This window comes from Eublepharis macularius, chromosome 1, assembly GCF_028583425.1.
Source record: "Eublepharis macularius isolate TG4126 chromosome 1, MPM_Emac_v1.0, whole genome shotgun sequence".
Taxonomy (NCBI): domain Eukaryota; kingdom Metazoa; phylum Chordata; class Lepidosauria; order Squamata; family Eublepharidae; genus Eublepharis; species Eublepharis macularius.
In genome coordinates this window covers 204552517-204568849 of record NC_072790.1, presented here as the reverse complement: position 1 = coordinate 204568849, position 16333 = coordinate 204552517, and the positions used below count along the sequence as shown (strand labels likewise).

The window sequence follows — 16333 nt, the reverse complement described above, 5'->3', positions numbered from 1 at the left end:
GTTGATCATCTTGTATTTTTTCTTAGTGAATGTCCTAGCTATTGATTAAATTGTGTTCACTTGCAGTATGTAATCCGCCTTGGATCTCAGTGAGAAAGGTGGGCTATAAACAAACAAACAACAACAACAGGCTCTGATGGAAATGCTGTACTCTTGAGCTCTCCTCAGGCCCCCTGATCTGCAGTGTTTTGATCTCTTCCTCCAGCTCATTTGACTCCTTCTCCAAGCCTAGCTCAGCAGGGGTCATGATGACACAAGCCCAGATTTGCCTTCTAGCACTAACATAGGGGTGGGGTATAAAGAGAAAGGCAGATGGGGGAGAGAGAGAATGGGAAGCATTCCGTGACAGCTTGAAGAGTTTGAGGCTTTTACTATTAGATCATATTTAGTATGCTACCTAGAGTGCTGTTCAATGAGCAGAAAGGTAAGATATATAAAAGGCTCTAAACAAAATCAGTCTCCCACCCACTGATTCTCCATCACAGTTTCTGCCCAGCAGATACTTGCGCACCAACATAAGGTCTCAGATCAGATGCTCGGTTCCCTAAATCGGAGGCAGTCAATGTATGGTCTACAGGGAGGCAAAACAGATTCTAGACAGGGCAAGGGCAGTGGTCCTAGGAGGTGGGAAGTGGGGGCGTGGGCGCTAGGGTTGCCAGCTCCATGTTGGGAAATTCGTGGAGATTTGGTGGGTGAAACCTGGAGAAACCTGGAGAAAGTGGAGTTTGGAGGGAAAGGACCTTGGCATGGCATAATTCCATAGAGTCCACCCCCCCAAAGTAGCCATTTTCTGCAGGTGAACTGATCTCTGTGGCCTGGAGACCAGTTGTAATTCCGGGAGATCTCCAGCCACTACCTGGAGGCTGGCAACCCTAAGCATGGCAGACCTGGGCAGGTTAGGGGCATACCCTGAAGTCTACTTGACCACAGTCCTCAAAAGGCAGCAAATGAATGTATGGTATGGTTCAGGGGGCTGGAGTTTTCATTCTGCAGCAGGCAGCCTGGTTAAACAGGTTTCTAGTCGCTGCCGCAGCACAAGTAAGATCAAATGGGCCATTAATCCTCCCCTCCCCCCAACACTGAGCTCTCCAGCCACTGGTTTCTCTCCCTCTTTTGCCACCACCCTCCGCTTAATCTTTTGCTCACTATCAAATTCTCTGCTATTGTATCAGCTGGGTGGGAAGTTGGTTTTGGCTGTCAAACTCTGCACCCATTCCCTAATCTTTCATTGGGTGGGCACCTCCTGTGCCAGCTTTAGTTCTTGCTATCTCCATCGTAGGCCTCAGTTGCGCTATCAGTTTGTTTAATGGAGGAAAACACACTGGGTGTGCTGGAAACTTTGGGCTGTTCCTACAACTATGCAGTTTGACCATCTTTTGCTGTTCCCCTCAGTTACCAAACTGGACTCTAGTGCGGGCGTTATACAGTTGCTTTAGGTCCACAGACTGGTTTGTTCTCAAAAGGGTTGAAGCTTATTAGCATTATTTTTGCACAGCTGCTACCATTTCAGAGAAAAGTTAAATTGGCTTTTTTGGTATCATTGGCCGTTAGATTACAACAGAGCCAGACATCCCTCATTCCCATTCACTTTATACAGAAAGATTCTTCGGTGAGAAACCAAACCCCCATTGTTCCCAAGATCTTAAAAAGGTCAGCCAGTTGTTCTCAAAATTAAGAAAGTGTGCAAAACTAATATCTTTACCTGGAAGTTAAAACATGCCTATGTGTTGCTAATCAGAACCATTTGAGCAGCTGAGAAATCCGGGGTGCTTCAGCACAGCACTTTTGTTCTGAGCTCCGGACCCTACCCCCATCACAGTGTGTCAAACTTCTTGGTTTTCCCTGGCTCCATCACCATTTCACTCAAGCCTACTTTGGTGCAATGCTTTGTGGAAGGTTGCACCCAAAGCAGGTTGGGAAAAATGGAAACCCGCATTCCCTACCTGCATCTGATGCTCTTTCCCCCTCCACCACTGACAGACTTTTTATGGTTTTTAAAAAATTGTTACTAGTTGGGATGTTGATATGGACACTATAGTAATACTCCACTTATTGATGATATTTTTTAAAAACACAAGCAAAATCCAGCCAATGGCAGGGGCAGGGGCAGGCCAGTGAGGAAAGCACAGGGTAAATCTCAGTTCAGAAATACTTTTGCCCCTGTGAATCCATTTACAGCAGCAGTCAGAGCAGGGTGAGGAAATCATCCCCTGTGTAGAAGCAACCATGGAAACTAAGCAACAGAGGTCTAATAAGGAGGGGGATTCTACAAAGCACACGCTGAAGGGCCTTTTCAGTAAGTACTGATGTGTTTGGGGTGAGAGAGAATCAAGTCTTAGAGGAAAAAAAGAACAAATGGATAGCGGTTGCTAAATCCCTACCCCATAGCTCACTTATCCGCAGACTGTCATCCCCATCCCTGAGGCATTTTATCCTCATACCCATGGAAATAGATCCAAATGGGTAGCCATGTTAGTCTGTCAGTAGCAGTAGAAAAGAGCAAGAGTCCAGTAGCACCTGGTAGGGTATGAGCTTTCGTGAGTCACAGCTCACTTCTTCAGACTAATTTTGTTAGTCTTATACGTGCTATTGGACCCTTGATCACAACAACCATGTGTGACAGGCTCAAGGTCACCAGGCAACCTTCCAGGTCAGAGTGGGGATTTTAACTTGGTATCTCCCAGACCCCGGTTCAATGCCCTAACCACTACACCGCACTAGCTCTCCTCTAGATTAGATTATTATGATGTGCTCTATGTGGGGCTGCACAATATTTTGGGTGAGGAACACCTTGTTTACCACAAACCATTGTGTGAGGGATGCGAACAGCTCTATTGGATTTTGCAGCTTCTGTTCTAAAGTACTACTTACATGCTCTAATGTTGCAGCGATGTGGTGGATAAGCTAGCACAAATAATATCCTGATTCTTTAAGCCCAGTTAAGGGCTCAGACTTCAGAATTTCACCTCATCCCCTCTCTAGTTGAGTGGTCAGGTGCCATTCCTGGGAGTCCTTGTGCCCTCAGCAGGAGATTGGCAGCTCTGCTACCCCCTTAGCAATAACTACAGATTACATCAGAAAAGAGGTAAATACATGAGACTAACTCCAAAATCTTACCTAAAAACAAACTGTAGTTAGGAACTGTGTCCATTCCACCATAACCTAATCTATTATAGAGCATCATGAATATTACACCCATCCCACCTGTTGGTCTATATAAAACCCTTTAATGTATGTTCTCAGAATATCATTGGACAGTACGACCCAATAGATGCCCTTAGATACATGCTGCATAGGGCTGCCAATAAGCCTGGAGAAATAAAAATGTCCCATCCCTTTAACAGAGATTTTATGAGTGGGAATGGGCAGTTAATGTTTTCCATGACAGGAAGATTCTCATCATATGGTAAATAACATCCCTTTAAGTCTCTGATAAAGGGACAGGCCATTTTTTCCTCCAATCAGTTAGCAACCCTAATGCTGTATGTAATGCCCTACACAATAGACATGCTATCATTTGCAGTAGGGAGAAGCAAAAGAATAATGGCCCCTTCCATGTGTGTGTCAAAATGTTGTTGCTTGAATGCTGGGAAAGACCAGATGGCCTTTCAACAGCAATAGGACTTAAGATTTACCAAGGGATCAGTCACACTAGTCAAAGAATATGGTATTCTCTTTGGATTTATGAAAACAGACTTGCAAGTTAGCTGTACAAGTTAGTAGCATACTATGCAATGCAATTTATACCCAAAACATAAATGCATAATTGTTGTAAATTAAGATATATAGATTTTCAACCAATTGTCCAATATTAACCACGCAAAGCAGCCTTCCCAGCAAGTTACATAGTAGCCTAATCTCTCCCAGGAAATCCAAGAGATTGTTTTCAGCCTGGGTTTCCCTTCCCCTATGTGTACTGAGTCTGTGCCATAAAACAATCAGTCCAAGAACTATTAAGGCAGGCTTACAGGATGGCTGAGAAGGATGCTGGATTGTTTCTCCACCCTCCAGAAATGCAATCTTTTATATTTCCCTTGTTCCTACATGCAGGGCTTTTTTTCTGGGAAAAGAGGTGGTGGAACTCAGTGGTGGAACTCAGAACCACACAATGATGTCACTTTGGGTCAGCTGAAACAAGGGGGGAATTTTAAAAGTTTAAATTGACCTTGGTGAAAATGGTCACATGGCCGGTGGCCCCGCCCCCTGATCTCCAGACAGAGGGGAGTTTAGCTTGCCCTCCGCTCCGCAATCTAAACTCCCCTCTGTCTGGAGATCAGGGGGCGGGGCCACCAGCCATGTGACCATTTTCAAGAGGTGCCGGAACTCCATTCCACCATGTTCCTGCTGAAAAAAAGCCCTGCCTATACGTGATAGGGATAAAGTAGAAGCAATCAAGTGGAGTGGGTACAATCCAAGAAGATTGATTTTAGCAGCAGGATTGCAACTTGAGGCTATTGCTAGAGGCTGTGTGAGATTCTTCCACTCTCCTTACTGAGCAGGGCTTAGCTACTGGGGACTGGGCCTGCCATCTTCTTATGGGCAGAGGCTATGCCCCTAAACAGCTGCTAACTGTGAAGTTCCCTCACTACAACATTTCCAAGTCAGAAAAAGTTTCACCCAATGGGTTTGCATGTTATGGGCTCAGAGCTTCCATCTAGCAACAAAACTGGGTATTGTAATGGTGTATTCTTGCCGCAACTTACTAAAGATAAACTAGGAAAAGTGATGAAACCAGGGGCTAAAGAACCCGATAAAACGTGGCCAAAGTGATACTTTCTAACTTATATTTTTCGCCTCTTCAAGAGACACAATACTAGTAACAAATTTCTTTCACCTTTGTTTGTAAGTCTATTATTATTTATTTACTTCATTCAGACCCCTTCCTTTCTCCCCAGTGTGGACTTACAGCAGCTTACATCATTATCCTCTCCTCCATTTTATCCTCACAGCAACTCTGTTAAGTAAATGAGGCAGAAAGCGTGTGACTGGTCCACAGTCACCCAGCAAGCTCCCTTGGCAGAGCGGATTTCAGACCTGGGTCTCTTAGAGCTTAGCCTGACACTCTGGAGTTCAAAAACCTGCTGCGTGGGTGTCTTAAAGAGAGGACGAGGGGGAAACACAGCCAGGATGCTATAGCAGCTGAGTCTTAACAAGTTCAAATCTTATCTCTATGACAAAAAATAAGAGCAGAAATGATAGCAATATATGCATTTCTTTTCACTGTCATCCTCACAAAGTAAAGCAGGAAGTCCTAAAAGTAAAATGAATATGCAGGCTCTCCCTCCCCTGCTAAACATACAATATATATTACCAGTCCTCAGGAGATCAATGCACTGTAAGATATTGCGCTCCCATTGTGCTATCATAATCATGCCCCTCCTGAATGCATCACAGGAAAATCCAGAGGTAAATGATTTACTGCAGCATAACAATAGTGCAATACCCAAAGATGTGGATCCAGACATTGCTCCATACCATCTTCTCCATGCATGGTTCAGAAACAGAACAAAGCAGAGGATCTGCTGCAACTTACTAAAGATTCAGCATCTCTCTCCTCTTTGCTTTTGTTACTGTTCCACAGATACATACCAGCAGGGCTTTTTTTTCTGGGAAAAGAGGTGGTGGAACTCAGTGGGTTGCCCTTGGAGAAAATGGTCACATGGCTGGTGGCCCCGCCCCCTGTCTCCAGACAAAGGGGAGTTTAGATTGCCCTCTGCGCCGCTGGCAGGGGCAATCAGGGGGTGGGGCCACCGGCCATGTGACCATTTTCAAGATGTGCCAGAACTCCGTTCAACTGCGTTCCTGCTGAAAAAAAGCCCTGCATACCAGTAATCCTCCTTTAAATGTGAGCTTGGCAAACATAGAACTAACTAGTTGTAAATTAGCAAACCACTTATCTAAGAGTTCTGCACCTTGACAGTTTCCAAAGCTTTGATCAGACAGTCCTAAGCCTCACATATTTACAGGACTGGGTAACTCTTCTGTAAGGTTTTTCCATTCGCACCTGACAAGGTTTGTCACAGGAACTGGGGGCCTAAACGTTTATGAGTCAGTATTCCCGCTGCCCTCCGAGTAGGAGCTTGTTTTCCTCATTTCTTCATTGTCATTCCTCATTTCCATACATTCAGACCCAAGTTTTCTAGGAAAAGCACATTGACTCTAATCTCAGCCTGTAACTATGGCCCATCGATTTTTTAAAAAAGGTGCTTATAATTATAATTATAAATGAGCAAGTTTAAAAAATACATTCTTAGAATTCTAGAGTGTTTTTTTAAAAATTAATACAAGTATAATGGATGCACATGTGCAAAGCAGGATTGTGACAGATAACCCCGTCCTGTGCATGCTCAGTAGACAGAGAAGAGCCCTTATACATGTAGGAACTGTACACACACAGGCTTAAAATGATTATAATCACAGCCTGTGAAGCATTCACAGATCATGTAAGGTTTCCTACCCTGTCCCATTTCTCTCACACATACAAATAACACTAGTCAATGTGCCTACACTGATCATCTTGTATCTACTAAGGAACTATATGACACATTGCTACTCAAGTATTTATCAGGCTCCTTATATCATCTCAAGCATATATGACAATGATAAGGTAGCTCTTATTCACTTTCCGTTATTGTAATATCTCTATTCCATTGTCTGTTAGGGTCAAAATACACAATACATGTGACATAAATTGGGACAAGGGTGCCTGACCCAACTCATTGTCACATGTAGGATCAATACAACTCACTTTGAAAGTGCTGTGTTGTTTTGCATGGCTCGAAATATTACAATGGGGGAGGAGGAGCTTCAGGCTTCCTTCTTAAATTTTCTCCAGCAGAAATGGCCACCAAAGGGTTGCCCAGGTTGCTCCTTCCTTGGATTCCATGAGTCCATGATGTCAGATTGGCACCAGCATTGTCCATGGAATCCTTTCCATCTTATGTGCATATTTCAACATTTCAGAGCATTGCAACGACACCTCTTGCTTCCCATTTGATCAGAAAATTTAAGGTGCAGAAGATCTTGGGCAGTTCCCTTAAAACTGTTTAATTAGTCTGAAAAAATGTGTTAGATCTTTACTATCAGGCACAGGTATCAAGCCAGGCTCTCTTCAAGTACATAGGCCTCAAGTTTAAAGTTGCCATTTAACAAAGGTCCCACTAAATAAAAAACCTAACGTTTCAGACTATTACTTCCCATGTTTATATCCTGCTTTTCCTCAAAAAGAGCTTAATACAATAAAAATTATTCCCTCCCCACACACACACACACCAAACACTGCCAAATATGGTTTGGGAAATGCCTAGAAATTTGGGGGTGGTGCCAGGGAGTGTGGAGTTTCAGGAAAACTCAAAGAAATAGGATTCCATGCAGTCCAGCCTCTGAAGCTATCATTTCCTCCAGAGGAACTGATCCCTGTGGACTGGAGAGTTGTAGGCCTCACCGGGAGGTTGGTAACCCTACCCCCCCACACACACATACACCCTTATCTTCAAAACTGCTCTGTGAGATTGTGAAGGAGCTTAGACTGAATGATTGTGACTGGGACACAATCACCCAAGGAGCTTCACAACTAGTAGGGATTCAACCCAGATCTCTCCAATACGCTACTGAATTTGAGTTGGTAGTAGGGTTTATTTTAAAAAGGTTTAGCTAGTACTTAGAATGCCTGCGAGGCAGCTAACAATATTGAGTAATATAACCACTGAACAAAATACCATAAAACAATGAAATGAAACTGCTATAAGGCAGCAAGAACTAGAGACAATGCAGTATTAAAGCAGTGAAAACAAATCAAGTATCAAATGTGTGGGAAAATAAACACATCTTAAACTTGGCACCTAAGAGGAGAATTAGGCAGCCTTGAATCTCTCCAGGAGGGAAAATTCCACAAACAGGAACCACCCTAAAAACAACCCTACCCCCAGTTACTACTCGCATCTGAAAGCCCAAAGCTGAGCCTCCGAAGAAAACCTCAAAACATGGTCAGATTCATGCAAGCAAAAGGGTGTCTTTCAGTTTAGCAGTCAGATACAACTATTCTTGGCATAGACAGTGACGACTGTTGAGAGCATCACCTCTTGAGTTTCTATCTGTAATACATCCACTCAAGACACCTTTCATCTCTGTCTGATCTTGAACCACAGCATTCCTCATGCTAAAGCAAGGCTATGGGAGAATCAGAAATCTAGATTCTTCTTTCTTGTTTTGTACTCATTCTCTTCCTGTACTTTTAGCAGAAGTCAAACTGGCAATGTATTTCCTGTAATGGAAATGATGCAGTAAGAAGAACTTCATCTACTGGGTGTCTGGAAAATACATGCTGTAGAAGGTGCAAAAGCAAGGCCGGTAAGGAGGTTGTCAAACCTATCCCTTCCTTAACAACTTCCAAGTTTCAGCAAGCTTTTCTAGCCACACATTTCCCAAGCCTTTTTTGAGTTTGCGCTACAGGGTTGGCTTTATTACCCATTAAAGTAGCCAAGCACCTGCCAGCTCTTCAAATCAGAGCAACAAGCCATGCTTTCACAGTAAGCTGCACACTCAGTGGACCTTGAAGATTTGTTTTAGTTCAAGCCACCAGTTCAGCTCAGTAATTAGCTGCCTGAATGCTACACACACCACCGATACAAAGGAAGCCGGCATGGATTAGCAGCAGAGTAACCTTGAGGGGCAACCAACTTACCATGCTCTCGTACCAGAATAAGAAGAGTCACTAGGCAAAAGGTTTGAAAACAGGAGTTTTTAGACTCCCTAAATCATATCTGTAGCAGAAAAAAGAAACTCTGATTGTTTAGTTTTTATATTTACTAGATTTTTTTTTTAGATTTTAGAAGAAAAAATGCTGCAGGGATTTCCTCATTGTTTATTCCAGCAGGAGATATGCACAGATTGAAGAGAATGCTTTCGGATAACAGATTCTATCCACAGAACTGAACTATTTTTTTAAGCCATACTTACAAATTCAGGGAGAATAAGAACATCTGGAAAAGAAGCCAGGACTTTGATGCCGCTGGGTAAGGATGCGGAAGCTGTGGCTGAAGACATCTTACTGGTTACTTTCCAGACTCCCCAGGAAAGTCTTCACACTACAAAGCAGGTCCTTCCTTCTGTTCTCTTGGGCAGGTGAGCTCTTACCTGTTCAGATATGTTAATGCTGCCCGCCCTTCAGGGCAGGAGCTCAGCATAGGTGTGACTAACCAATTGGAGATACCTCCTCTTGTGTTCATGTGCCCTGGACTGCTCTGGCTTTTAAGTGTCTCACATAGTGTCAGGTGCCTTATTGTCATGCTTAGAAGGCAAGTGCAGCAAACAGTTTTAAATCCGAAGTGCTTTGGTTCAGGTGAACCAGCTCTACAGATTATTGAGTGCGGGGACAACCCCTGGAGTGAGTGAAGTAGTGGAATGCTCTTTGTGAGTTTGTTTGTTTGTTGTAAACGAACTTCTCTGGAGTTCCAGAGCTATATCCCTTTTCACTATGTGTCCAAGATAAGTAAATAATGTTATTTTTACTGCATAAGCACTCTATCATTACATAGTAGCAAATCAGCATATACTAAAGTTGAGATCGATATGTTAATGGACTGTAACAGCTGCCATTAGTATGAAGTGGAAACCAACGCAGATTTGGTTTCCACTTTATACTCATGTCATGGCAACTATTACGGTCCGTTCACATAACCAAGGTGGCCTGCTATTTTTAAAAACATTGGCCTAAGTTGCTTTGAGAATGTCTACAGTTCACCCAAGGAAAACAACATTTTTTTTAAAGGACCTGTACAACTAAACATGTACAGAGAACTTCCTTTGTAAAGACAAAGATCTGTCTTGAGACAGTCTAGATGTGCTGTCTCCTGTGCCTCAGGTCCTTACCTGACATGTACTGTGAATCCAGTGATGTATTAAATTTATTTTTTAGGTATATCTGGGCTGGATTTGGATTGCAGCACACAGGGAGGTTTTTTTTTCCTACCCTGAAACAGCCCCAGGGATGCATTATTTGCCTTATTGGCCCATTTTTTTCCTCCCCTCCCTCATGCCATGGTCCCAATCCAAATTGGAGGCCTGCCTTGTGCAGTGGAAAATTAAGCTTTTAAGAATCCCTGGGAACTCGGGATGAGGTCTTGTAAGGCCCTCACATTCTGTACAGGGCTGCAGTGGCTCTAAGCAGCCATGGGGGTTGTCAAGTATCCCAGCATGGCTGCAGGCTGCCACTCAGCAGAGTCTTAGACTACCCTACCTGTTGGAGAGCTGTGATCAGATCTGCCTTAGTTTCAATTTTTAGTGAAAAGGAGCTGTAGAGTTTTGAAAATTTGATTGAAGAAATAACTACAAACGTTGAATGTCACCCTCCATCCATCAGCCCATGCACTCTCCCATTAGGGCCCTGGGCATGGTACAGAGCCAGCATGGTAAAGAGGTGTATTATCATTATCATTATCATTATCATTATCATTATCATTATCATTATATCATCTCCCGCCCTCCCTGCAAGTGGGCCCAGGGCGGGTCACAACAGAAGATAAAATATACAAAGATAAAATCACAATCAATTAACACGGCTTTCTAATAAAACACCTGCTCACTGTATAAAAACCATATAGCATCTGACAGAGCTGGAGTTGCAGCTTAACCATGCGTGGTCACTCATATATGGGGGTAGATCATCAATACCCCCTACAAACATAGAGGAGACTGGGAGAGAGGCTCATTTGGTGGAAACCCTGATGGCCTCAACTATATGCCTGGTAGAACATCTCCATCTTACAGGCCCGCCTGAAGGAGACAAGATCTTGGTGGGCCGGGGTGTCCTCAGACAGAGAGTTCCACCAGGTCGGGGCCAGGACCGAAAAGGCCCTGTCCCTGGTTGAGGCCAATCGAGCCTCCCTGGGACCAGGGACCACCAGTAGGTGCTTACCAGCTGATCTCAGCACCCTCCGGGGAGTATATGGGAAGAGATGGTCCCTCAGGTATGCTGGTCCCAGTCCATTTAGGGCTTTATTGGTTAATACCAAAACTTTGAACCTGATCTCCATGGAAAGCCAATGTAGCTGCTACAGAACTGCAGTTACATGTGTCCTGAAAGGCACACCCATCAGGACACGGGCAGCAGCGTTCTGGACCCGCTGTAATTTCCGGGTCGGACTCAAGGGAAGCCCTGCATAGAGTGAGTTACAGTAATCCAATCTGGAGATGACCGTTGCATGGATCACTGTTTCCAGGTCAGGAGACTATTTGAAACAATTTTGCCAGGCGTAGTGGTTAGAGTGTTGGATTAGGAGCTGGAAGACCCCAGTCTGAATCCCAACTTTACCATAGCAGCTTGCTGGTTGATCTGGGGTCACTCACACTAGCCTAACCTACCTCACAGGATTATTGTAAGGATAAAATGGAGGGGAAGGAGAGTGATATAAGCTGCTTTGGGTCTCCATTGGGGAGAAAGATGGGATATAAATGAAGTACATAAATAAATAATATATTTAATTTAAATATTTAAATAAAATATTTAATTCTGTTCCTAATCTGATTCGACATCATCTATTTGTTTTCTCCTGATATTGCTCTGAGGCCCAATCAATGTTTGGCTAAAGCAACTCTTTTAGATAAACGTGTAGTCACAGGGCGGCTTCACACCTGGACTTCTGATCTTTTTTCTTTGCACAGTGCTCAGAGCCACCCCACACTTTCCCATGAAGCCTTTGGCCAAAACTTTTCATCCTCTTCCCAGGCCAAAAAGAAGCGTGAGTACGTACCTGTGTTTCTGGACTCAATTCAAAGTGTTAGCTTTGCCCTTTGGTTCCCTAAGCCGTCTGGGCCTAGAGTATCTCAGGGAGCACCCACACACCCGTGTGGAGTCCCCACCCCAGGTACGGTTGGGAGGCATACAGTACAGCTAAGCAAGTCTCAGTCTGGTTGGTGCTGGGAGGGCAGGAGGAGCAGTCCACAGGCCAAGCAACCCAAGGGACTGCTAGTAGTGACTCCAAACTGGTGGAAGGCGGCAAAGCAGAAGGAAATAAGTGTGGCTTCTACCTGTTGCCACCACCCTAACCCAGGAGGCGGCACATGTCCTTTGTACCTGTTGTCACCTCTCCTTGACCCATCTTACTGCCACACAAGTCCTGAGCCAGCCTTGCTAAGCAAGAGAACTTCAGGAAGAGTAGGAACAGTACTTTGAGTTCCATGAAGGAAGGAATATGGCAGGGACACAGCCAGATTCCTCACCTGGGGGAGTTGCTGTTTATCCAGTGGGTCTTCAAAGAAGTAAATGGGAAAATCTGTGATTTTTCTCTTAACTAATGAAAGCTTCTACATATCTTTTGCCAAGCCCAAATACTGGAGCATTTTATTTTTTTTTATTTTTTTTTTTTATTTTTCATAACTACAAAACACTACACCAGACTATCACAAGGAAAGGGAAGAGGGAAGGGACAAAGGGGAGTGGAAAAAGAAAAAGGGGGGGGAATGGACTACAAACACTAAACACTACACTTCAATGTTTCCCTTCATACTGTCATAATACAAAAATAGCTCCATAGAATAATGATGGAGTGGTTAATCATACAGAGAATAAACATTTCAAATTCTGATTAAACTTTCCTCCCCCTTCTGGGTCCCGGACGCAATTCTCTCTGTGCAACTGCTGTTGCAATGCTCTCCTCCTCCCCCCCCCCCCTCCGGCTCCTCCTTTTCTTCGTTCTTGGTGCAGCAGAGTTCTGGGTTTTTATTCTCAAAATCCTTTAGTTGATCTTCTGATAATATCTTATAGGCCTGATCTTTATATCTGAACCATATTCCTTCCGGGAATAACCATTTGTACTTTATTCCATGGTCCCTCAGAAGAGCTGCAAACTTTTTATATTTAAAACGCCGTTTCCGGACTAGAAATGGAACGTCCTTCAAAATCTTGACTTTCAAACCCATAAAGTCCAAATCCGCATTGTATGAGTTATATAGGATGGTGTCCCGAATCTTTTTAGTTGAAAAATCAATAATGATCTCACGAGGCAACTGTCGCTTTGTTGCATATTTTGAAGAAGCCCGACGGACCTCCAAAATGGCGCTTTTAATACTGGAGCATTTTAATGAGTATACATTGTTAGTACTAGAAACATATTAGTTGAATAAAAATAGATTTTTTAAAACGTTCAGAACATTTTACCCATTTATTCATTTCATAAAAGTGATCAACATAAGAACACCCCCTCTCCCGTTTAAGCATATTGCTATAGTCATCACCACTGGAGTAAGGAGAAAATGAGTGATAGCAATCTTGAAAAACCCAATAGAAGAAATCATCTTAGTTATATTTAATGTATATCTAATCTTAATTATATCTAATGGATGGAATTTGGAGCATTATAACTTGGGGTCAGGGGAGACAAACTGTCACTGATTTATTTCCAACCAGAAATTTTCCTATTCTAAAAAGAAACTTTTATTCTTTAAATGGAAATGTCAATAAAGAAAAAGTCTCTTCTTTGAAAAATTCTTCAGTGGGAGTAATCAGTTCTACAAGTTGTACCACCAGAGTAGGGACATAAATACAATGAATAAATAATATGAACCCTCTTGCTCTTTAAGATCTCCCAAGGAAGCTTGGAATACTATCTCAGGTGGATGCACTAGGAGCAGGGCCTTTTCAGTGGCTGTACCCAACATCAAAGAATTTAGTAGAGGGAATGTAGTGCAGTGGAAGAACATCTGTTTTGCATGCAGATCTCAGTTTCAATTCCAGGCATCTCCGGTTAAATCCAGGAGTAGGTGATGTGAACGTCATGCACCTTTGACCCTGGAGTGTTGCTGCCAGTCAGAGTACACAATAGTGATGATGTTGATAGACCGGTGGTCTGACTCATTATAAGGCAGTTTTATGTGTCCAACTGGTTCTCCTGGAGAGTCACATTTTTCCTCACTGACCTCTTCCTGGAAACATTTTTGAGACAGGATGTTAATCAACTTGAGCTGGGCTGTTTTGTGCTGCTTCAGATTTATAAGATACTTTATAATATCAAAGAGTCCAGTAGCACCTTTAAGACTAACCAACTTTATTGCATGCATCTGACGAAGAGAGCTGTGGCTCTCGAAAGCTTGTGCTACAATGAAGTTGGTTAGTCTTAAAGCTGCTATTAGACTCTGCTATTCTGCTACTGCAGACTAACATGGCTAACTTCTCAAGATATTTTATGATATTTTATTATGTTGTTTAATTAACTTTAGGGTTTTGTTATTTAATGTTAATCTACAAACAACTTCAAGAGTATTTTGGAAGGCATACAATTAGCAGTATAAAAGTCTTTTAAGTTATTATCAGAGTCTTCCCCAGCAGAGTCGGAGACTAGGACTGCAGCACTTTCTAGCATCCCTTTTTCCAAGCCCCAGCCCTAAATGAACCTCAGGATGCAGAGATGTTCTGTCACACCTCTCTCACTCTCTCTCTCTCTCATGCCCTCCTGCTCACCGCTGATACCTTAGGAGCAGTCTTGCCCTTCCCCCCTGCTCCTCCCTGGGCTGGCCTAATGGACTGTCTAGGAGTGAGTTGACCTTGGGCTTCCCCAATTCCCCCTCTTCAGGTGCAGGTCCAAGGTGAGTGAAGGGTAGGGCTTTCCATTCCCCCATTGGGGCAGGGAATCCCCCATTCTCCAGCCTCTTCCCCTCACTGGCAGGGGGGGTGAAAGGTGTGAGAACACCATGCTGGGGGCGAAGCACACTCCCACGTGCTCTGGAATGTCCCTGCATATGCCTAAGTTGCTAGATCCCTTTATCCTCCCAGTGGGAGGGGGACCCAGCACTCGCATTTTGGTGTCTTCACACACATACAAAGCATGCACATGCTCCCAGCATGGCACGATGACATCACTTCCAGAAGTGACGTCATGGTGTAAGCTCCCAAAGTGCTCCTGCCCTTTGCATGGGCCGATTCTTAAAGAATCCCTTTGGGGCCCAAATCAACCTAGCACAAAGCGTGGGAGCACTCCCAGTGCCTGCATGATGATGTCGGTCCTGGGAGTGATGTTATCACACTGCGCCAGGAGCACACCTGGGAGGCATGTTCCTGCACCTTCTCCCCCTACTGACCACATGAGTGGGGGGGTGGAGAGTGGGAGCAGGGTATCCTTTGCCCCTACCAGAGGACTGGCAACACTACATGCACCCGTATCGCACCAGGAATGATGTTATTTCTAGCATGACATGGGGTGCTCTGGAGCATGCATGCATGAAGCACACGTGCAAGGTAAGTAACCACCTGCACACAACTCCTCATGTCCCCCCATCCCCAGGTTTGCCCCCCTAGAGACGTGGCAACCCCATTGAAAGGAAACTGGGCCCATGGCCTCCCTGGCTAGGCCCTTCCTTCTTCTGCCTCACCCTCCTCAGAGGTTTTAAGAGACTGCTTCACCTGCCTTATCATGCTCCAAGAAGCCCCATCTGCTTCTGTCCTTTTTCCCTGGTCTGCTTTCAGGTACAATCTGCCGCCTGAGTCCTTTTTGAGGCATGCGCTAGGCCTGAAAGGCTCTGCTGCTGGGGCACTGCTGTGGATGGTCTTGCCCTTGTTCCTTTCCTCACAGCCCCTGGTTGATGTGCCTGCCTCAGCGGTGCCAGGGCAATGCTGCCCCCTACCAGAGACTCTGGAGTAGGTGACTGTGGGGCAGGGGCACTCCACCCCAGATAGTTAAATTAAAATAAAAGTGACTATGGGTACGATGCAGGCAAAATTGGCAACTTCTACCAACTCCCCCTTCCTGCTGCAGACCCCTTTATGTTGTTCCTTAGGGCCCCCTATTCCCCAGGAGCAGCATTTGTGGAGATCTGTGGGCTGAGGTGGGAAGGAGGGGGTGGTAAAATTCATTTCCACTGAACTGAACTGAAAAATCCTCTATATGCTCCCGTTCATCCTTTCTGTTCTCCACTATCCAAATGTACATAGTAAGTGCCTTTTTCTCAATGATACTCTATAAAGAGCCATATAAATTGATAGTACTGTGTACACCAATATGTAACAACATGTTGCTAAAAATACCATCTGACTGTATCTCACTCTACACATGTACCTAGTGGAGAGACTCTCATACAGAAAAGAAATAATTTTAAAAATACACTCTTTAAGTTGCTCCTAATTTAGGTCTGTGATCTTCATGTGAAACTGTTTTATACAAAGTCAGATCCTCTAGTTCAGTATCCTCTACTCTGACGGGCAGTGCCATCCAGGATATCATGCAGAGAAAGGTCTTGCCCAAGGTCCTTAGCCGGTGATGCTGGGGCCTGAACCTGGAAACTTCTCCATGTAGTGCTTGTATGATGCCAACCTGCCACAACTAGGGTTGCCAGCAATGCCTCA

The 16333-nt window shown here is 44.2% G+C and overlaps 1 protein-coding gene across 1 annotated transcript in view; it reads right to left on the bottom strand.

Annotated features, from left to right (window-relative positions):
- Window positions 1–9119, bottom strand: part of MAL (mal, T cell differentiation protein) — a 47894-nt gene extending 38775 nt beyond the window's left edge. The window contains exon 1 of the mRNA XM_054991685.1: window positions 8959–9119. Within this exon, the coding sequence (XP_054847660.1) occupies window positions 8959–9045 (87 nt within the window). The 5' untranslated portion in view covers window positions 9046–9119. The remainder of the gene's footprint in view (window positions 1–8958) is intronic.
- Between the last annotated feature and the right edge of the window lie 7214 nt (window positions 9120–16333).